This window comes from Cavia porcellus, unplaced genomic scaffold, assembly GCF_034190915.1.
Source record: "Cavia porcellus strain 051 isolate PalLab524CR breed Dunkin Hartley unplaced genomic scaffold, mCavPor4.1 scaffold_5, whole genome shotgun sequence".
Classification (NCBI taxonomy): domain Eukaryota; kingdom Metazoa; phylum Chordata; class Mammalia; order Rodentia; family Caviidae; genus Cavia; species Cavia porcellus.
Window position 1 is genome coordinate 20,037,500 of NW_026947488.1, and position 23,572 is coordinate 20,061,071.

General features: G+C 38.8%; 1 protein-coding gene across 5 annotated transcripts in view; it reads left to right on the forward strand.

Moving 5' to 3' along the window:
* Positions 1–23,572, forward strand: part of Chd6 (chromodomain helicase DNA binding protein 6) — a 219,773-nt gene that overhangs the window by 43,022 nt on the left and 153,179 nt on the right. For 4 of the 5 annotated variants that reach the window (XM_003467660.5, XM_013150333.3, XM_013150332.3 and 1 more), the window contains exon 2: positions 22,429–22,484. In XM_003467660.5, coding sequence (XP_003467708.2) covers positions 22,452–22,484 — 33 coding nt within the window. In that variant the 5' untranslated portion in view covers positions 22,429–22,451. Of the gene's footprint in view, positions 1–20,836; positions 20,945–22,428; positions 22,485–23,572 lie in introns of those variants that run through there. The other variant, XM_063248336.1, reaches the window with a different exon arrangement.

The following is a 23,572-nucleotide window of genomic DNA, read 5'->3' on the forward strand; positions in this document are numbered from 1 at the left end:
GGTTTTTCATTTCTGTTAATACTTATTTTATATAACTGGGTGCTCTGGAATTTGGTGCATATATATTTAAGATAGTTATCTCTTCCTCTTGGAGTTTTCCCTTAACCAGTATGTAGTGACCTTCTTTATCCTTTCTGATCATTATTGGCTTGAAGTTCACATTTTCTACAAACAGAATAGCTACCCCTACTTTTTTGGGGGTTCCTGTTACATGAAGTATTGTTTTCCATCCTTTGACTTTTAGTCTGTGAGTATCCTTTTGGGTTAGATAGGTTTCTTGTAGACAGCATATGGTTGGATTTTGTTTCTTGGTCCATTCTGCCAATCTGTTTCTTTTAATTGATGCATTGAGACCATTTACATTAATGGTTTTAACTGTTATATATTGGTTTATTGTTGACATGTTATCTTTCTGCTGTTGCATCTTTATCTTTCTGTCCTGTTTGTCTGTTTTGTTTAGTGGTTTTTTTCCTAAATGTATCTAGGTTGTCTTTCAGTATTCTTTTCAGGGTTGGCTTGGTGATCATGAAGTTTTTCAGCTGTTCTTTGTCATGGAAGTATCTTATTTCTCCATCCATTTTGAAGGACAGTTTTTCAGGGTACATCAGTCTAGGTTGGAAATCATTTTCCTTCAGGATCTGAAATACTTCACTCCATGCTCTTCTTGACTTTATTGTTGTTCTGAGAAGTCTGCTGTGATTCTGATAGGTTTTCCTTTATAGGTGATCTGTCTTTTCTCTCTGACAGCTTTTAATATTCTATTCTTTTGTTCGATTTCTGAGATGGCGATTATTATATGTCTGGGTGTCGTTTTATTTTGGTTATGGCTATTTGTAGTTCTATATGCTTCATTGATCTTGATATCAGTTTCCAATCTCATGTTTGGGAAATTTTTAGCTATTACTTCTCTAAATATCCTCTTGACATCCTTTATGTTGTCCCCTTCTTTATCCCTTTCAACCTTATGTTGTTCCTCTTTGCGTCACCTTTCAGGTGTGGAATTGTTATATCCTGATTTCTTGTTATTTTCAAAAGATCTTTCCTTTCCTGTTCACTGGCTACAATCTTGTCTTCGAGGTCTGAAATTCTATCTTCACATTCATTGAGGCAGTTTTTACAACTTTCAATGGAGTTTTTGATTTCCTGTATATATCTTTGCATCTGTTTTATATATTCTGTTTGTTTCTTATATTGTTCATCCAGGGATTCTATCTTTTTGTTTAGTTCCTCCAATTTTTAAACTGTGTCTTCTTTAGATATGTTCAGCATCTCCTTCATTTCTTTTATTATTTCTTCTTTTACCTGAGAGATTATTTCTAGTTTGAATTCCTTTAAGGCTTCCCAGAGTTGCTTCTTTATTTTGGTTACTATTACTGCAGGTATTTCAGGTATGTAGCATGTATTTTCTTCTATGCACGTGGCTCCTAGGCTCTCTTGGGATGGGCTAGATGTTTGAGATTGCATTTTGATCTTTCGTTTTGTCATTTTCCTGTATTTTTGAGCTTCAAGTATTGTTCCAAGTGAGGGAGAGAGGTCCGCCAGGCTGGGACAGGGTTCTGCGGCTTGGCCTGACTCACTGTTCCTGGCAGGAAGCTGTGGCCTGGCCCCCAGGTGAGGGAGAGAGGTCTCCAGGCTGGGACGGGGTTCTGCAGTTCTGCTGGACTTACTGTTCCTAGCAGGAAGCCGTGGCCTGGCCCCCAGGCGAGGGAGAGAGGTCCACCAGACTGGGACAGGGTTCTTTGCCTCGGCCCAACTCACTGGTCCCGGCTGGAAGCCACGGCCTGGCCCCCAGGTGAGGGAGGCATCCTTTTAGGTTTAAGGGATGCTAGAACTGAAACTGGGAGCATTAGAAACTATTTTTCATTTTAAAAAACCCAGAGTTTAACCTTTTTCAGTGTAGAACAGAAGTTGTCAGTCCCAAAGTAAAGCGCAGATTAGTTTAAAGGAGGCATAGATAATCATGGAACCCAGCATTCTCCTGGCTTTGCAGAGGATTTGGAAATAGCTTCCAGGGTATCACCTGCAAAACCTGAATGGAAGGAAATTTGGTTCAGATCAGAATCTATTCTTTGTCTTTTTTTTAATAGTAACAAAATTTTACATTTATTAAAATTATGAAAAGAAACAGGCTCTGTCGAGCGAGTTTGGGCCAAATAAAAGTAGCAGGGGGGAAGTATGGTCTGCAGGAAGAGAGTGGACTACAGTGAGAGAACACAGTAGCAGAGAGTTCATTGTCCTTTGCCCTGTTTATACCACCCACTCAGGCTGACATCAGGTGTAGGCCATCCTATCAAAAACCTGCTTGAGTTCTAGTTGAGAAGTCCATATTTGGGCATGTGTCGTGGGATTTTGTAATTAATTAAAAGATCACACCTACTTCCCCAGCCAGCTTTGTCATGCCTAATTTCCTGCCTCATTTTCCCCTGAAAGACATATAACTCATCAATTCTTTTTGGTGTGTTGAGGGAGTGGAGATCTTAGTCTTTATATACTGTACCTGCTTGCTGCTGAAAAGGACTGTGTGCCCTACCTTCTGGGGTCTATGTATTCTTTAATTACCTTGGGGTGTTGCAGTTCACTGGCTGGGTTGAAGAAAAAAAATTCTATCAGAAGACAATGAGAAAAGAATTAGTAACTGTTGAGATATCCATTGCATGGGAGAAAGAAAGTAACTTTACTCTTAGGTTGTCCAGGTAGAGCTCATGTGAGGAGTAGCAGTTCAGATTTCCATGCTTCCTGTAGAGGAGAACGTATAGCAAAGAGAGGTGTTACATAAATTATTGAAAGCCTGAGAGACATAGTATTAGTAAGATTACCTACCTTATGGCTCCGATTAAAAACAGGAGCTTTATTACAGGTGCCTGCTTGCTTCTCATACCCAGAACAGTACTGCTTTTTTTTTTTTTTTTTGGATTTTTCCTTTTTATCGGTACCAGGGATCCAACTCACAACTGCCTGCTTGCAAGGCAGGTGCTTATGCCGCTGAGCTAAATCCCCAGCCCCTACAGTACTGCTTTTTGAAGAAGTCAGGTCTTTCAGAGATTCACAGAAGTAACTTTCTTCCTGTGAAAATTCAAATGACCATATCCCATATAGGATTTTTACAACTGTTCACTGTGTTCCTTGAGGGAAGACCATAACGTTCCTCCAAGAACTGGAAATAATACTAGGGTCGTGAGGGACTATAAGGCTACCCTTCTTGCCTCTAAACCAGCTTTTTGATTTCCCAGACACTTTAGACATCTTTTGGGGGGAGGTTCCTTGCAATAAGTGACAGCAACCTGTTTGGGAAAATAGACTACTTTTTAAGAGTTGTAGAATTTCCTGTTTTATAGATGATTACTTATTAGCAAGCTTTTTTCTTTCTTTCGTCCTCATGGTTTTGGATGGGCAGGTCATTTGATCCCAGTTATGCCTAAAGATCTAGAGAAGGGTTTCCCAAAAAAAAGAAATTAAAACAGAAACCAGAGGAACTGAAATTGCTTACCCATGAATCAAGAGACACCAGGGCTTCTTGCAGGAGATAGAGCTGTCCTTGGGCAGTGGCACTGCAAGTAGCCCCAGACCTCTTCAGTCCTCTTTATCGAAATGAGGTGAGAATTTTAGGTGGCCTAGCCCCTTTCTAGGAGTGGGGACAGTCAATCCTTTGGTGTCATGAGTCAGGCACAGCTACCTGACACACAGAGCAGATAGGGCCTCAGGGCAGGCACAATCATGTGCCCCGTGTCCAGTTTTCTTGCAGTCTGTGATTGGCCCTGGGTTCTCCCTTGGTCAACTTGGAAATGCTTAAAGCATTGCCAGTTGCAACAGGCATAATTTTGGCCTTTTAAAAAAAATCTTAAACCTACTTTTGACCCCAGCTAAGTCCTGATTGTTGAACACAGAAATGCTGTGTCCTGCAGTTGGGGCATAGGATCCTGAGGCCCTATCTGCAAACATACCAAAGTCTTCTGAAAGCATTGAGTCTCTCTGGAGTGCTACCCTCTGGTGGAAACAAGCAGGAGAGACCTACAGCCCCCTAAGAGATAGCTAGGCATCTGCAGACAGACATTGTTTTCCTTCAGAGGCCTCTTTCAATACTGTGGCCTATTAGTACTTGGGTCTTTCAAGAGATAAAGAGCCCTAAAAGCTTGAACATAAGGATTGCACACCACTTTTCTTGCCTTTTGCAAGGAGAGAGAGAGAAAAAAAAAGGATTTAACTAAAGAATTTAGACTAGATGTCTTAATGAGTGACATATCCACAAGACATACAACCAATGCTGAGGAATAGGAAAAGCTGTGTTGGCTTTTGGTGACTGCTGGAAATTGAGACTCGGGACCCCAAGAAGCAGCCAGGACTGCCCCGCTGCACCAGAGGAGATTGTGAAAGGCTCTGGAGCTCTGAAGCCGAATGCTGTGCAGTTTTCTGACCATTCCACGCTGTGCCGGGAGCGCAGTGAGGGCGAGCGATGTGGTGTGCAGTAGACTCAAGAGGAGGACCTGCACTGAGCCCTGGTGAGTACTGGGGACTGGGTCCCGCGGCTGCTGGGGTTGGCCAGAGAACATCTTGGAACTGGGCAGAGCCCACAACCACAGGGACATCAATAACACAGAGAGTCTGGCGGAAGACATCTTAGAGTTGGGCAGAACCTGCGGCTCGGTGACATCACCGAGTCGCCCCTGTAGAGAGGCCTGGTGGAGAACATCTTGAAATTGGGCAGAGCCTGACACCGTGTTGGCTTCAGTGTCATACAGAGAACTAGTGGAAGACATCTTGGAATTGAGCAGACCCGCTGTCTTGGTGCTCCTGTCACAGAGAGGTCTGGAAGAGAACAGCTGGGATTTGGGCAGAACCCTGTGCCACAGTGACATTAGTCAGCTGCTTCTGGCACAGAGAGAACTGGCGGGATCTGCTAGGGCTGAACCAAGCCTCTGCTTGGGGCCCAATAAGCAGATACAAAATAGTCACAACTCTGTGACATCCAGAAAGTACAGCCTAATTTACGGATTGACTGGCACAGAGGCTGGAGGCTAGCCTGTACCGCCCCTGCATCCCAGCCTACCCCAGATAACAGCAGATTGGGGAGGACAGCAAAAACTCAAGTCAGCATGCTTCTGAAAGGCCATAAGCAATACGGAGAGGGCCAGAGACCCCCAGAACACTCCAATCTGAAAGAATCCAGAAACATGACAAGAGATAAAAATAAAAAATCTCCAGCTGCCCAACATGAGAAAATAAGCCCAGGAGAAGTAAACACTGAAGAGAACAAGCACAGTAACCATCCAATACTGGACACAGCATCAGCCGAAATTAAAAAATACCTCCATGACCTCATAGATGAATTTAAAGCTGTACTCCTGATCCAAGTGAGGCAAGATATAAAGAGATTAATTAAAGAAATGACAAGCCCCACCCAAGAGAACACATATGGAAGAACTGAGGAAATCAGAAAAGAAAGAGAAACTTCTGAAGAAGAATTTAAACATAACTTAGAATACATGAAACAGAGCCAAAGAGATTACCAGGAAACTAAAAACTCGATTGAACACTGGCAAAATATTCTGACAGAAACTAAAGACAGCCTTCTGAAACTTGAAGAGAGATTTATGGTATACGATCGTGAAAGAAAAAGCCTCTTAAAAGTAACAAGGAACCAGAAAGAAACAATTCAAAGGCTAGAAGATGACAAGAAGATACATAACTTAAGAATAAAGAATGTGAATGAGGAAGCAGGAGCAACCAAAAATGAAATACAAAGAATATTCACAGATATATTAAAGCAAAATTTCCCATGTATAGCAAAGAGAAATGATATCCAGATAAAAGAGGCATATAGAACACCAGCTACCTACAACCAAAACAGATCTACGCCTAGACATATAATAATCAAGATTCCAGAAACCCACCAAAAGAACAGAATATTAAAAGCAGCCAGAGAAAAGAAGCAGATTACCTACAATGGGAAAATTATCAAAATAACAGCAGACTTATCAACACAAACTCTTAAGTTAAGAAGGGGATGGGGAGAAATATTCCAAGTCCTGAAAGAAAATAATATGTAACCAAGGCTCATATACCCGTCAAAACTCTCTCTCAAAATTAATGGAGAAATAAGATGCTTCCAAGACAAGGAGGAACTGTGGGAGTTCGTGGCCACCAATCCAACCCTACAGAGAGTGCTGAAGGACATTCCAGAGAAAGAGAGGAAGGGATACCAGGATTCCAGCAACAGTGGCAGAGAGGCCTCAATCAACGGGGCAGACAGTGGAATGAGGGAATAAGGTAGACAAATTATAGCAGAAAAGTGGAGTAGCAGACATGAGGCAGAGACGGTAAGCTATAGTCTTTAGTATAGACAGCTCTGAAACACTATAAAAAAAAGGCAGAGGTCATTGTTAATAGTGTATCAGGATTTAAAAGACACAGTAGTCTTATCGCCATATTTAGTTTGAATTTAATTTGTTCTGGTCTGTCCACTCATGTCAGATTTGAGGGCACAGACATCTGACCCAAAAATAGCGGGTTATACCATGGTAACTATCCTTACTTTCCTATTAACTTAAACTGAAATCCTGTATTACTTACGTTGTCTTACTATGACTGATCTTAATTGAATCTGAATCATAAGACCATGGGTTGCCCTTGGCTGATTTTATTTGAATTTGGTATGCTTGTTAGTTCCAACCCTAAAAGTAGAGGCGACTACTCTGAAGATGACAAGATGTAAAGGATATCCATACTGGTATTAACTATTAACAGCTCTCAAATCCTACAATGCTTTCAAAGTTGTGTTTTTATAAAAATAGGTAATACTATGTTTAACTATATTAAGCCGGTGTTGTGGGCAAATCTATTGAAAATAACCAGAGAAAATATAGTAACTACGGAAGATCACCTATATTGTGGTCTTATATGTCTTATCCATTGCATGTTTTTCTAGGAATTTGTTTTGCTCTCTTGTTACGACTTGGTTTTCCCTATAATACAGAGAGGATGGATATATATGTAGAAATTCACACATGAGTTTTTTTTTTAAAAAAATTATTTACGGGAACAGATTATATAATGCAAGATGTAATGAACAGATACTCTGAAGAAGAGATGAAGAAACCCAATGCTAATTTTGTAGCATTATGATATAAATTCTAGCAATACTATTGTTTGCTAATTAGAATGACACTGGTCTGGTCTTTTGAGTTCAATTTCAGCATATGTAGAGATGGGGACGGCTACCACGAAGAGAATGAGAGATGTGACAGTAGTTATTATTGTCTTCCCTAATGTTGGATCTTGAAGACCTAAAAAGCCTTCGTCATCCTGTAATGATTTGATTAGTTCTATAATATGCAATAAGTATATAAAGTGGGTGAAGATGGGGACAACTATTTGTAAGAAACTAGAGACAGTTAGACAGTGAAGATCTCCAGTGGACTTGCTTTGAAATCTATATTTCTTTAAATTGTTTTTTTAACTGTTTTGTTCTGTTTTGATATGTTTAATCTTACCCTCTTTAAGATGTAAAACAAGTGTGTAGAACTGATAACCATATTACTCAGTTTTTGTTCGATCATTGAGCAGAACTGTTTGTAGTGTCACTTTTTGAATGTCATTCTAAATACTTTAATTTTGTAACCTGAACAGCTATTTCTAAGATGACAATATGTAACTTATCAACCAGCGATTTCTTACCGTTTGTTTTTCTGTAATTTTGTATTATTTCTACCCTTTTTTATCTCCATGTATTTTTTTTTTGTTTGTTTCCTTAAAAAAAAAAAAAAAAAGCATTTAGACTACCATTCTATACTCATCTCTCACCATTTCTTAGTTACTGGACCCAAATAGTATTACAATAGTAAAGACAAGGGTAAAGCCCTTGTGCTTCCAACTAGCTATCTGTGTGGGCCTATGGAGAGACAGAGAGAGCAAAGAATAGGCCTGGGGTCCTTCAGAAGGTGTCCCCAATAGAATGACGCAAAGCCGTTGAGTACCCAAAGCATCCCCATGAGACTCAGTTGTACTTACGGTCAGACATCTCTGGTGAAGTGAGCAGCACTGGTGCCTCTTCATTTTTATTTTTTCTTACAACTCTTCATACCTGTGGGCCACTGTGATTCCTTTAGGATCAAATTGTTCCCAGGTTTTAAGGATTCAGCCTAATGGCAGAGTGGCTGGGATCTGCAGGGTCTCTCTCACAGTGTATTGGTTCACTGACTCCTTAGAAGTGTGGAGCCTGGGGCTGGGGATTTAGCTCAGCGGCATAAGCTCCTGCCTTGCAAGCAGGCAGTCGTGAGTTCGATCCCTGGTACCAATAAAAACGAAAAAGACCAAAAAAAAAAAAGAAGAAGAGGGGCCCCTAAGATTAGGGTGGAGCTCCCTCCCTATTGGGGACTCCTTTAGTCACCTAAGAAACAAGGGTGGCTCTACTCTGGCATTGTCACAGCAGCTTGACTTTTACTGGCTATCCCTTTGTTCTGCACAGATCCTCAGATATATGTTCTAAATTACCTGAATTTCTAGACTCCTGGCTTGCTTTTTGCCAAATATTATTGGGCTTTGTGATGCTGGAGTCTCCTTTTAGAGGCAATTTCTAAGTGCTTTCTGTCCTCAACAAAGAATTGGTCAAAATAAGTGTAAACAGTAGCAAAATTTTACATTTATTATAAGTAGAAAAGAAACACACTCTGCGGAGTGAGTTTGTGCTGAGTAAAAGTAGGAAAATAAGTACATTACACAGGACGAGAGCAGACTAGAGGGAGAGAACACAGTAGCCATTTTTCTTTAAGAAAAAAGTTTAAAATTTTTGTTGGGTGTGGTGGCACATGCCTGTAATCCCAGCACTGTGGAGGCTGAGGCAGGAATGTCATTGTGAGTTCGAGGCCAGCCTGAGCTACAAAGTGAGTTCAAGTCCAGCCAAAACACACAGTGAAATCGTATCTTAAAAAGACAATTTTTAAAAAATACTGAGTTTTTTCATTATTTGTCTGCCCTCTTAATGCAGTGGAATCATAGAAATAGTATATGAGGGATTTTTTTTTAGTGCTAAGAATGCCATAGATTTATTTGAGAAGCGGCTTTCAGATTGTAAATTGGCTTGCCACTTTGCCCTGGCCTTTCTGTTCTGTAGAAGGAATAGTGCTGAGCCTGACCACATATGTGTGCTTTTTCTTTTATTATTATCCTTTGAAGTAAGAACCTATCTCTGCTGAGTAATTTCTGTGTTGGTGTCTTAGTTACTTTTCTGGCTTTTGAGACAAAAAACCCAGCACTTACACGTTAAATGAGGAAATGTTTATTTGGCCCACAGTTCATAGAGGCTTCAGTCCATATTTGGCTGACTTCAAGGCAGAGTGGCATGGCAGAGGGGCACTACAGAGGAAAAATAGTCCATGGTAAGTTGGCAGGTGAGGACACACTAGCCTTCTTTGTGTCCCTTACATTTTATGCAGGCTACCCACCCGAGGGCAGGCGCAGCGCTCAGCACCATTAATGGATTGGTATACTGGCACCACATACTCTAGATCCAGCCATCTCTGAAAAGCGCTCCTGTAACAGAGTTAGGATTCTGTTAACCTGTGGATTTTGGTTCCCCACTGTCTTAGATAGCTGTTAGGTAGATTTTGTTCTTACCATCCATTGCTCCAAAACAATTTTTAACAATTCAGAATTTAAATGAACTTTAACAGAATTACTTACAGTTACATCCAAGGCATTAATTGTTCTTACTATATGAATTATTTGTATAAAATACTTTGTTTCCTTTATGTAACATCACCTAAAGGGATAATCCATTTTATTTAAAATGTGCTCTTAAGGTTCTCTTGAATGATAATTTTATCAAGTGTTTTAATTGCTTCCTATGCATTCTATCTATAGATTGAAACAGTCCTTACCACAGGCTTGTCTTTTTTGCTGTTTAATCTTTTCTTTTTTTGTCTGTATTAGTATCCTAAAAATAGTTTGGATTTCTGACCATTTAGTTGTGGTGTCCCAAACAAAGAACACAAAAAAGGCGATGAAAGTGAATGTTATTGAAGGTAGAAAAGATGGATACTCTTCAGAATAAGAGTGGGCTGGTGAAAAGGAAACAGCAGCCCCCAAGAATAAAGAGGAGTCTTTTGTGTCCTGGGTTATCTCTCTTGTAAATAAGGCAGGGAGAAAGTTGTCCTATCAAGCACTCACTTGGCTTCAAACCTTGTATAAACTATCCTATCAAGAGCCTCATTTGGTTTCCTATTACATGTAAATGAAGGATCAGGAATAGTGGCCTTTCATTGATCAGGCATACATGCAAATGAAGGATTAAAAAGAGCATTTTCTGACTGGTTATTTGAACAGCACCAGATTCAGATGAAGGATTAAAAACAGCAAGCTTCTTTTTTTTTGTTTCTGTGTACAGTGATGATAGCATCACTGTACTGAGAGTGTCCTTCACCCTGTTGTCCTATCCTTAGTCTTGGGTTTCAATTTTTGTCTCCAGAATGTCCGATAAATTAAATCATGCAGCAATGCAGTCTTTTCATTTTGATTCTCTCACTCAACATAGTGTATTTGACGTTTATCCATGTTGTGTTAGTAGTTTGTTCCTTTCTATGTTTTTTTTTTAAATACCTCCAATAGCTTTTCAGAATTTTGAGATGTCATTTGCATCTTTATATGCTTTTTTGACAAACATGAAGAGAAAATATCTTTAAAATCATTTTGGTTCCTCAGCATATTTAAGTTATTTAGTATAAGTGGCTTCTTATCTGATTGTTCTTTTTTAATGCCTATTATACAGCTGGAGAAACTGAGATCCAGGGAGATAGAATAAATTGTCCAAATCATACAACCCTTGTGTTCAGGACCTGAGTATCTTCATTCCCAATTTGCAGATATTACTGTTCTACCACTGATGAAATTAAACTGTAGTGAGTTAGGAGGTTTTACAATCCAGAATAGGCCTCCTGAGGCAGAATATAGAACATCATTTTCAAAAATCTTTGTCTTCCCAAATGAGATTATCACTTGAATTTTTAGGGCTCTGAGCCTTGAGTGAATTTGCCGTCAAAAGATTGGCTTCTTCAGTCCTGCATTCACAAATTACTGATTTTTATCAGTTTTGTAATGGGTGGGGTCTAAGAAGAACAAAAAGCACTGTCATGTTTTACTTTATAATGTGATCTGTGATACTAGCTCAAGGTGCCTGGCTGCTTGCTTCTGGAATGGTTCTTTCCAAGCATGTTGATTTTTATCACCAGAGTAGACAGAAGAAATTATTTTCTCTGGTTGCAGAGATGAACTGGGATTTGGAATTGATATTTGTCTTCCTGTTTTATGAAAACTTGTCTCATTAAAATTGAAGCAATTAAAACATTTGGCATTGGAACCGAAGATCTGATTCTGTGAATACAGCATTGTTGAAATGTTTCTAGACTACAGAGAGCTTCCCTAGTTTATACCTTTTTGTCTTCTCAGGTACAACGGATTATAGTGAAAATTTATAGCAACACAAGATATTGGAAAATGTCAGTAGTAATTAAATAGCTAAAGGAGATTCATTCAGTTAGTAAAAGCTTTATAATTTCAGTAGTTGGCCTTTGAAGAATTTTTCAAAGTGGGCTTTTCTATTAGGCTTAGTCCATAACAAGAGGTTTTGTGTTTTGTTTTTTTGAGACAAGGGTCTCATTATGTAGTTCAGGCTGGCCTTGAACTCACTGTGTATCTTAGGGTGGTTTTGAATTCCTGGGGATCTCTGTGCCTCAGCCTCCAGAATGCTTAGATTATAGGCATGTACTACCGTAGTTGGTTCCATAACAAGACTAATCTTACTGGGAGGTAACTATTACTCCTACTGCTATTTATGTCTTCTTACAGTTAAGGATTAAAATCACTATTCTCAATTTGCCTTTTGGCTTATATTGCCAGCATGCTACTCTCATACAGCTTTTACTCTCATGCAGTAGACTGAGTGTTTTGAACACTTGTCTTTTGAAAAGTAGGGTCTTAATTTAATGTTAGTGATGTCAGTACATGCTTCACAGCCAGCAAAACAAAGACTTCCTCAGTTTGAAAGTGATGACAGCACTAGTGCCTTGTCACTAGTAATATTTGGCTGATATTTCAAGATATTTTGGGGGGATTTGTAATTTTAGTTCAAATTTTATGTTTTCTTTACACTTCTGCGGTCCTTTTCTGTTGATCTAGTTTTGATAAATACATATGTAATGTGAATAATAATAATATATTTGTTCATTATTAAAGTATCGAGATAGTATTATATTAGATATACAGTAGCAATCAATAGAGATGGGCCCTGCCCTTATAACGTCTTAGTTTTGCATAGGTGAATACTTTTTGATGCGTGGTCATGAGTGTAAAGTGTATGTGTTAAGTCAGCTTTCCATTGCTATGATAAAAATGTGTGAAGAGCCAGCCATGGTGATCCATACCTGTAATCCCAACGCTCACGAGGACGAGGCAGGAGAATGAGCACAGGCCCAAGATCTGCGTGGGCTACCTACTGAATGAAAAGCCAGCTTGGACCCCATTGCAAAAGCAAAACAAAATGGGGGGGCTGCATACATTTAAAGGATAAAAGATGTCTAGATTCACAATTTGAGAGGTTCCAGTCCATAGTCACATGGCTTCATTTTTCTGGGTCTATTGTGAGGCAGAAAGAACATCATGGAGAAGGATTCTGCTTACCTGATGGCTAAGAAGCAAAAAAGGTGAGGGCCAGAGAAAAGGGGCCCTGAAGCAAAAGGGGCCCTTCAAGGGTGTTCCGCCTCCCCATTTCCTCCAGCTAAGCTCCCCCACCCTCAGCATTTCTGCCAGTTCCCAGTAGCCTATTAAGCAACAAATTCATCAAATCAGTTAGCCCATTGGTGAGATTAGCATCCTCATAACCTAATCAATTTCCAAAGGCCCTGCTTCTAAATATTGCTGCATTAGAGTCCAAGCTTTCCAACCGGAGCCTTTGGGGAACATTTCATGTCTAAACCATGGCACTATGTTACCTCTGACCTGTAATGAGGAACATCAAAGGATTACAATACAGATTTTGTCTGTCCTGCATTATACACAGGGTAACTTTTCACAGACAAACTTGCTTATAATTTCTCATGCATTCTAGAGAAAACGTTCAGGCATCTCACAGCATTCATAGATTTTTAAAAATTCAGTGTATTTTGGTGCTGTATGCAATCCAGAAAATTATTTCTCACCCAGAGCTCATGTATGTATAGGAAATTCTAAAACAGAGAAGCCTTTCCTTATACAAGTTTGAATATTCTATTGTGTAGCAATATTTCCATAAGATCATAGGGTTGTCTTTGAACAGAAAAAGAGACTGTCATTTAGATGCCCTTCCATTGTTGTTTAGTTGGCAAGTGTTTAACAGGTTATGAAAATAAAACATTAGAGCATAAAAAAGTATTTTCAATATTAAAAATATTTTAGCCATAAAATAAAATAAGAAAACTGGTATTGAAAGATTAAGTTGAGGATATCTCCTATAAAGTAGAATATTTGCAAAAGAGAGAAAAACCAGAGATGAAATCTGGAAGGTCAGTTATACCAATATAGTAACAGAAGTTCTACTTAAAACAAACAATAGCAAGGGAATTATGAAGCAATAATACAAAAAGATCTCTGATCGAGATTCTAAGAGATATAGGATACCAGCTATCCTACATCATGTATGAAAATAGCTCTGAGGCACATCATTGACCCTAAAAGGTTTTTGAAAGGTAAGAGATGTCACATGTAAGCAAGCAGAAAGCAAGAATTGTTCAAATTCAAGGACAATGGAGGCAGTGCTCTCAAAATTCCAAAGAGAAAACATCTCCAACTTGTGATGCTGTAGCCCAGTGATGATGAACCCTTTAGGGCTTTAGTTATACAAACGTGGGATAGGTTCATCCCCACTAGTGTAGCCAATAAACTGTCATGGTAGAATAGAAGCATTTTCCCAGATGCAGGTCTCAGTAAACTACCCATCATTCAGATATTTCCTAGAGATAGCTCCACCAAAGTGAAGAGTGCCATCCAAGGAGCAGAAACCTGGGAGCCCCTCCTTGAGAGAGACAAAGGGAGTGAGTCCCCTGGAGGATGGAAAAGTATTTTCTAAGTTTGTTGGCAAAAATGATGGAGAAGTCCTGCAGAAGAGCCCAGATAGTATGAACCATAGGAAAGATTTGAACTGAGATTGAGAGGAGTTTTAAGGTTTAGTGGAGTATTTTGGTATAAGTTTAAAACAAATTTTAAAATTAGGTAATTATCCTAAGGGAAAAAATATATAAGAAAAAAATTTAGCGCAGTACAGTTTATAACTTAGCTGTGAATTAACTGTTGATTTAATAAATGCTAGTGATAATTATTGGGAAAATAACATTTCTTCTTCCATCAAAAGGGGGCTTCTATTTTTATAGTTATTTTGAAACAGAGTCCTGTCCATTTGTTTACATACTCTGTGGCTTCTTTTGCTTTGCAGCAGGATTGAGAACAGTAAACCCCCATCAATATTTTACCCTCCATGGTTTAAGTTATTCACAGTCACTTGTAGCCGAAAAATATTAAATGGAAAAATTCAGAAATAATTCACAAATTGTCAATTGTGTGCCATTCTAAGTAGCTTAACAAAAGCTTGTGCCTTTCTGCTGCATCCTGCTGCAGGACATGAATTACCCTTTTCCTACTCTGTCCTTGCTGTGTACACTACCCACCCATCAGTCACTTCATAGCTGTCATGCTTATCAGATTGCTTTCCAGGTGTATTCCAGATTGCTGTCCAGGCTGGGTTCAAGTAACCCTTATTTTACTTAATAGTTGCCCCAATGTACAAGACAAATGATGCTGACAATTCAAATATGGAAAAACAAACAAAACAAACCTTAAGTGCTTCCTTAAGTGAAAAGGAAAAATAAAGTATACAAAAGTAATAATAAATTATTGTGAGAGGGAGACCACATTCATATAACTTACTACAGTGTATTATCTAATTTTTATTGTTAATTTCTTATTGTGCCTAGTTTATAAATTAAACTTCATCACAGATATATACATATATATGTGGGGTTCAATACTATCTGTACTTTGAAGCATCCATTGAAGGTCTTGGAATGTAGTACTTTTGAATAAGTTAGGATTGAATTTGAGATTATCTGATAATGGCTTGGAAAGCCCAAGATACTTGTCACTTGATTTTTTTTTATGATTTTTTTATATTTTATGAAAAAATATTTGCTCACCCCTGTTCTACAGGAAGAAGCCAATAGAATGCCTAAAACAAAGACAAAACACTAATGACATTGTAAGTATGGGATCTACCTTGATGGAAAGGAGCAAAAGGAATAGTTCAAGTTAAAATGATTTCCTATAGGAAGAGTGAATTAAGAGAGGAGGGAGGAGTAGAGTTGGGGGGCAGTATTTTTGTTTTGTTTTAAGCTTTATATATTCTTAAGCTAAGCACATACTATACTTTGAAAATATGAATGAAAAATGCAAATGCTGAGAAATGTGATTAGATTTGGACAAAATAAATGGGAAAGGAAAAGAAATGAAAATGGGAGCTTAAAGCTTATTCTGTAAACATAGTATTCCCATTATTCACTGGCTCATTCCACAGAAAATCCGCATAGTGCTCATCCATGTGTCAGATGCTGCGGTCTGTTCTGCGAAGCAGGGTTCCTTCCTGGAGAGTGCCTGGACAGTCAGTAGGCAGGAGCAGACGCAGACGGTTAGAGATGAAAATGTGTTGCTACTGCAGATGAGTGTTTATCACAAGATGCTTATGGGGTTTAGTGAAGTTGGAGAACAAGAGCCAAATTTGGAAGGTAAGTGACCAGGCAGGGCGAGAAAGGAGTTTTCTGAGCAGACACAGCCTCAGTGAACATGTCATTAGGGAAGGTGCTGGCCCTACAGGTGTTTAGTATAGTTAGATTTAAAGTGGAAAATAATGTCAGGGCAATTAACAAGGACTTAAGAGGCAAGATTGCTCAGGTAGAGCCCTGTGCTATGAGGAGATTTTTGTTTGTTTTGTTTCTGAAGGCACAGTACATACCAAGGAGATAAAATCTGCTTTTGTTTGCATTTTAGGAAAGCATTCTTGGTAGCAGTGAGAGCAGTGAGGTGAGGGTATAGGCAACATAGAGCGTAGAGAGGCATTTAAGTTATTTAAGGCAAAAATGATGCCATAAATATATGTATGTATGTATGTATGTATGTGGAATAAATCAGTGTAGACTGAGAAGAACCCACAGAATTCCAAGTATTATAAAGAAATTAAAGAAAAAAATCAAGAATGATTCTCAGGCACTTGGGAGGCGAGGCAGTAAGGATAGCTGTGAGTTGAAGACCAGCCTGGGCTACATAATGAGTTCAAGGCCAGCCTGAACTGCGGAGGGAGACCCTGTCTCAAAAATAAATCGGAGGTAAAGTTGAATTTGGAGATATGCTGTGTATAGAGATGAAGATTGGGAGTTGAATGCAAAACTCAGAGAACTTTCATAATCTGGGGAACTTTGAATCCCAAGAAAAGTGACATTTTAGGGTTAAACATTATTGTAGGAGGAATCTAGAAGGAAGCAGAGCGTGGAAGCCTGCAATTGGTGGGAAATCTGGAGAGAATGACCTTTGAGAATTTTAACAGTAAGTGGTCTGTACTTTAAAATGCTGCACAGAAGTCAGAATAACTAGAGTCATTTCTAAAAACAGCTTGGGGGAAGTGTATGAGAGGAAGTGAAATTTCAGGTATGTAGAGAATTTGTTAGCGTTGTTACTATTTTGAGTTAAACCTGTTTCTTTGTTGCAAGGAGAATTATGGAAAGGGAGAAGTTTAGTGATAATTTTAGGAGGGGAAATGAACATCTGCTAGAGGCTCAGCTATTCCAGGCGCTGGGAATGTAGTATGAGCAAAACAGCTAACATTCCAGCGTGTGTGTGTGTGTGTGTGTGTGTGTGTGTGTGTGTAACAAATACAGCTGATAAACCCATACCAATAGACAGAATGCCAGGGAGTAACAGATGTCAGTCATAGGGCTAAATTAGAGTAAAACGATGCATGAGGGAAGTAAAGGTGCTGTTTCCTAGAGGGGCTACAGACGACATCACTGTTGAGCTAACATTCCAGGAGAGTCCTAAGTAAAACGAGGAAAGACCAATGGAGGAATTGAGGAGATAGGAGAGGGTGGATCCAAAATCCTGGGGGAAAGAAGGGTTAGCTGTTCTGAGGAGTAAGAGTACCTTGTCCTCACGAGGGAGAGAAGACCTTAAGGACCAGCAGCACAAATGGCCACCATGTATAGTTCAGGGAGTTCACTGTGTGATAGACCTCAGACCTTGGCATTCCTTTTAATTCTAAGACTCTGTGAGGCAGATGTTGTCACCATTTGACTAGTCAGGATGTAACATCTTGAAGTTCTACATGTCTAATCATTGTTGGAACCCGGAGTGACTCTTTTTTGGCTCTACAACGCCTTGCTATTAAAATACTTCCAATAGACTCTTTCAAACCTAGCGAAAGGCATAGTTAAATTTGTCCATTTTGAGTTATGAAGGTTACTAGGATAAGGAAGTAGGACACTGACTACTTTCTTACCACTAGACATTCTTTGTGGTCAGAATTCTTAGAAAGAGACTTGGGCAGATGTTTCGAGAAGGTGACATTCCGCAGGACAGTGCTGCGTTTTTTTTTTGTTTTTTTTTTTTGAGATAGGGTCTCACTGTGCAGTTCAAACTTACCTTGAACACACTGTACAGGCAACGCTTGCCTCTGATTCATGATCCTTCTGCCACAGCCTCCTGAGTGCTGGGATTACAAGCGTGCACCACCACACCCAGCAGTTCTGCAGTCTTGTTTAATTTTTCCCAGATGAGTTGCTTTTTGTGTCCTATTTCTGCTCCTTGCTACAATTTCCACCCTGTGACATTGTGGATTGCCACTTTATACCTGTTACTGTTACAGTGGCACTTATAGGAACTAGCGTCAAGGTTGAAAGAAGGCATTAATAGATTATAAAAATACATAGTTGTTGAGGAAAAAGTAAGGGTGTCTGACTTTTAAAGTTGCATCTTATAAGTGTATGATTGAGTAGTAGGGGGTGGAAGCAAAGGTTTCCATCCTGTTATCAGCCATGTCTGCTGTCATGTTTTGTGAGTGTAAAGGACTGAGAGGGGCCTGCTGTGTGTGCACTTGGCTTTGTTTGCCAAAATACACACTCTAGTAGTACCAAAATAGACCCTTGTATGGAGCCGGGATACTTAAGATGGTAGTTCTCAAGATACAGCAAATTTAAATGATTTCTGAGGATGGTGATTGAATAGTGTAAACATGATGTTTTATTGTTTTCTTAGTGTTCATAATATAGCATTGAGGAACTTGGAAATGGCGTAAGCACTGTTGGGCAAAATATTTGAGCTAGAGGGAGATATTAAATATATATATATATATATTTGAATTATTCTTATTGGAATCTGTCTCCCTGTTTTTTAAAATAAGTAGGAGCATTGTTGGGTAGGTGACTGTTGGAAGGAATGGGCACTCTTATTTTGTTTCTGTTTTATATTATCAACAGCATGTCTTCTCAGAAAGGTAATTAAATACTACTGCAACAAATTTTCTGGCTTGCCCACATAGTTGGACGTTTTAGAATTGTGTATGCTTTTAATTAAGTGATGGGGGCCTGAAATTAGTTTGATTTGTTCTTATTGAATCAAAGGCTTCTGACAGTACAGCAACAGTCCTAATACCTTTTCCAGTGTTGTGCAGAGGTAAAAGTTTTAAGCTGTATCTATTCATTTATTGATACTAAAATGTAGCTTTACAAAAAGATCAGTTTCCTTTTTTAAATGTATGCTATAAAAAGGCTTAAAAAGTAGAGGTAATTTAAGAGACTATTTATAAATTGTGTGGTGCTCTTCACAGAAGTAACTCTTCTCTGAATGAATACTTATTAAATGAATACTTATTAAACACCTATTGATGTTGATGACATCTGGTAATTGTGGGGTAGCAACATATTGGTGTGTGATTATCTATAAGGGTTCTAGAAGAGATTTGACACCAATATGTTGAATTTGTAAATGACTGCTTTTGGTGACCTGGAGCAGTAATCTTGGGGTAATGTCATTCACTCTTAGGTTTCACATATATGTACATTCTCTTAGGATTCAGTAAAATGAGGGGGAAAGGGATAGTTTAGATTCTTTCACTACCCCCTTTCCTTCAGGCTGTGCTTACTTCAGTCCTACCTCCTTCCCAGTCTTTCTAGCCTGAGATCGCTTGCCTCTTATAGCTTTCTCCTGGCTATAACACAGCTGTGAGGAGTAATGTCCCTTCTCCAGGACCCAAGCAAGCTCTGCTGTGATTGGCATTTTCACACTCCACCCACTTCGTCCCTGAGCTTTCTCTAAGACTCAGGTATATTTTTCCTCCTGGCTCATTTCCTGGGGATAGATTCCTTGGAACTAGCATATAAAAATATTGGAACTATTTATAGTTCTAGTGGCACAATGCCTAAGTGATCTTCAGAAAATTTGGAATAATTAAAAGTGGCATTAATAGTGATAAATAGGACCTGTTTTCCCACATTTTTGTGGGATTCTTATTTATGTGTCAGTTTGTGATGCTGAATGAGAAAATGTGTTTTTTGATGTGTGCACTGCTTTGTGTATCAGCTCTTTGTTTATTTATTAATTTATTTTAATTTTTTAGACAGGGTTTCACTATGTAGTTCAGGCTGGCCTTGAACTCAGTATGTAGCCCACGCTGGCGTCAAACTCAGGTGATCCTGCCACAGTCTCCCAAATGCTGTTCCAGGTGTGTGCCACCATGCCTGACTTGTATCAACTCTTTTTATATTGAAAAGTAATTTTTCTTGGCATCCGTGTAATTGTTCTGTATTTTTAAGTGATTCAGTTTTGTTGGGCAGAATTTTATTTGAGCACATAAGTCTTACTATTGATGATACTCTTTTATTAGCTAGAATTTTTTTCCCAAACTCTCTGCATTTCAGAGTCTTTCTTAGTTTGTGATGGCTGAAAATGTCAGTTTTCTAGGTCTGAAAATTTAAGTTGAGAAATAAAAGAGAGAAGCTTATACTAACATAACTTACCCAGAACTGACTCCAGTGTAATGAAGCTTAGGAGACAATATTCTTTTAAGTTCTACCCATTGTAATTCAGAGCACTTACCATTTTCCGGTCACTGATAGCTTTCTGGGTGAATAATTGCTTCATCTAACACTAAGCCTTGCAGTGATTCTTAGAAGCATCATTTACTAGCAGAACTTTTCCTTTCCTGATTGAACCAGTTCTGTGCTCTCTTGCACCTTGCCCACTTTCTAACTTTAGACCTCCTTGGCTGCTGTGCACTCAGCAAACTGCAGTATCCCTGTGGGTCATTGTTAGGAAGATTCGTGACATTTTATGGCCCCTTTTATAGGAAGTGCCTTCAAACTCTTAGAGCAAAAAAAATAAAAATTGATGGACATTAAAATATTGAACTGTAATTCATTCATCCTGTGATACCAAGGATGATTAGAATCACAGATCGTTCACTTTTCACTTCCAATTAGGATTATCTTACTTTTAGTTCTCTTTGAGTTAAAAAATAATTAAGATGTGTTACATACATATACCGACTTCCTATAGAGAATGTAATCATTATGTGCTCCAAATGCACTAATAAAAATAAAAATAAAATTTTGTTGTAAATTGACAAATGATGCTTGTTTATATTTATGAGATACAAAATGATGTTAGGATTTATGAATATAGTATTGGATGATTAAATCAAGCTAATTAACATCACTTTAATCAGAAGATAATTGTATGTCTCTGGATATTTTCTTGGGTGTTTAATGTTCTGAGTCTGTGTAGGATGTCCAGGAAATTAAAGTAAACCGAAAATATGAAGCACTATCTGCATCAAGCCTGGAATCAGAAGCCAGGATTCTTTGAAACCTCCATTGTTTATATGAGGAAGGTGAGAGTTTCATACCTGAGGCAGTACTTGTTATTCGTGATCTAGACAATCCCAAGTTCTAGGTTTCCTTTGTAGATTGCTCCACTGCATCTTAAAGCTGGGCTCTTATAGTCTTCACAAGTCATTATTTATTACCACTTCAGTGTCTTGAAAGACATTATGATTTGAGTGGAGATGGTGATACGGGGGTGGTGGGGGAATGTAACTACAACCCCCTAGTTGTCAGATTCACTGAATTCATGTTCCCCAAAATTGAAGAATGAATTTTAAGGAACAACAGAGGCTAAGAATAGGAAAACTTTAGAGAGATAGCTCCTGAGAGACAGAAGGGAACTTGAAAGTGGGTTGCCATTGAGACCCTTTGTCAAAGTCACAATGTGGGTACAGTGTGGGTCAAACTATTATCAACCTATAGGATTACAAGTAAAGCTGCTAACCTAATATTGGTCCAATAGGGAAACGGGTTACATAGCAAGTGTACTTGCAAAGAACAAAGACTGTTTTAGGAAGGGATGGCTCAGGAGGTCCCAGTCACCTACTTGGGAGACTGATATCTATCTAAATTGTATTGGGCCAGGTGAGTATAATCTTTAGTTTATTGCTTATCCCTCCAAAAAGTACAGGACTGGTCATTACACCTTTATCTTGAGGCCTGGCCTTTGATAGATGTGCCTCCAGCCATAGTTGTGTTGTATTCTCATCTTCTGCAGTGACTCCCTGGAGGGCCTAGCCTTGTCTGGCTGCCTATAATATTTCTGCCTAAGTTAGCTGTCTATGAAAATGAGAATGTAAGTGACCTTCCCCATCTTAGCACCAACTCCTGGTTGAGAGAATTACTTGAACCCCTCTTATTTCTCTTATTGTCTATATTTTTATATTTCTATTTTATTGCAATAATTTGTCCATTGTAAACATTACTTATTGTTTTTCTCCCAAAAGGGATAAGGGCTTACTTTATTGTCAACCTCTTTCCCCATTTGTTTGTTGTTATTGTTGTTTATTTTGTTTTGTTTTGTTTGAGACAGGGTCTTGCTGTGGAGTGCAGGCTGGCCTTGAACTCACTTATGTAGTGCAGGCTGTCCTCAAACTCAGTGGGGACCCTCCTGCCTCAACCATACGAGTGCTGGGATTATAGGCATGTGCCACCACACTGAGCTCCTCCTCAGTTCTCTCAGTAAATTCATGTGATTAGTTTTGATTCCCCTCCCCGCTTTTTTCTCTTTTTGTCAGTGCTGGGGATTGGACCCAGGGCCTCATGTATATAAGTCAAGAATTCTACTGCTGAGCTGTATCCTTCACCATGGTATGGTGTGGTCTGGTCTGGTCTGGTCTGATTAAGATTGTGACTGCACTTAGAGTTCTGGAAAAATTCTGTGAAAGTAATCCTCTGTTGTTTTTTGCATATGCAGTGGTTAATCTGGGGTTAATCTAAAATGCGTTGCTTTAGGTTTTATCATGATCTTTTTCTTTTTCATGTTTTACAGAAATAACTACCTTCTGTCAATAGATGAAAATGAAAATACAGAAGAAAGAAAAGCAGGTAATTCGCCTCATTTCTTTGAAGCAAACACATGCAGTGTGCCTGGTGCTCTTTTAACAGGAGGTGACATTGGCAGTGTTGGCTCATAACTTAACCTCTGCTCTGTCCCTGTAGTCTTTGTTTTTCACTCACCATATGATAATAGTGCTCTGTTCTGAATGGCTTAGTATATGGGTTTTTCCTTTTGCTTAGGTTCTCTTCTTATAAGAATAATATAATAATAACTGAAATCAGAATATTATTCAGAATTACCTGTGGAAGGGAAATGCTTCCTTTCCTGGAACAACTTCTCAAGTTTTTCTGAGAGATGTAGCCCACTCTTTACATATTGATCACTTTGGATATTTAATTAAATAAAAGCATTCATTCATTTATGCAATTCTTACTATGATTCATGGAGGGTTCTCCTAGAGGGAATAGTTTTCCTAGAAGAATATGAGTGTCAACTATTTGGCATTTGCTTTCTTAAAGGGAAAAGGAGCTCATAATAATTTTAACCTGTGTAACTCACCCTAATCTCTTTCCTTAGTGGATTTTATATTGAAATAGACCCCAAAACACCAATCTGTGTGGCTCAAGCAAGAGAGATACCAAGATCTGCCTCTGTCTTTTGTAAACAGACTAATTGACGGGCTGGTATTCCTTCTACAGAGTTGTTTGACAACCTGGTAATTGGGGAATCTGAATCTTGGCCTTTCAATGAAGCTCTCCTGCTCTCCTGTTTGCTCCTAGGGATCTTCAGTCAGATACAGGGTGACTTAGGGATGTGGTTCCAAAGAATATTCTTTGAACTGTCCCTAGGCAATAGGTAGACCTGATTCTTCTGCTGCTAGTATTTAACAGGAAAGCAGTGACTTTAGTGCTATCTGGTACTCTAGTGGGTTAGTTGTCAGCTGGTAGGCAAGTGCCACAGAGAACACAGTTTACTCTGCTGAGAATTTATCCTATGAATAGACCCAAAAAGGTATGGGAAAATTATGTGTATGAGACTTCTAATACTGTTTCCACTATGATAGCAAAAATGGAAAAGAACTTACATATCTATCAAAAAGGGGGCTATTTAGGTAATATTATATACATCCCTCTAG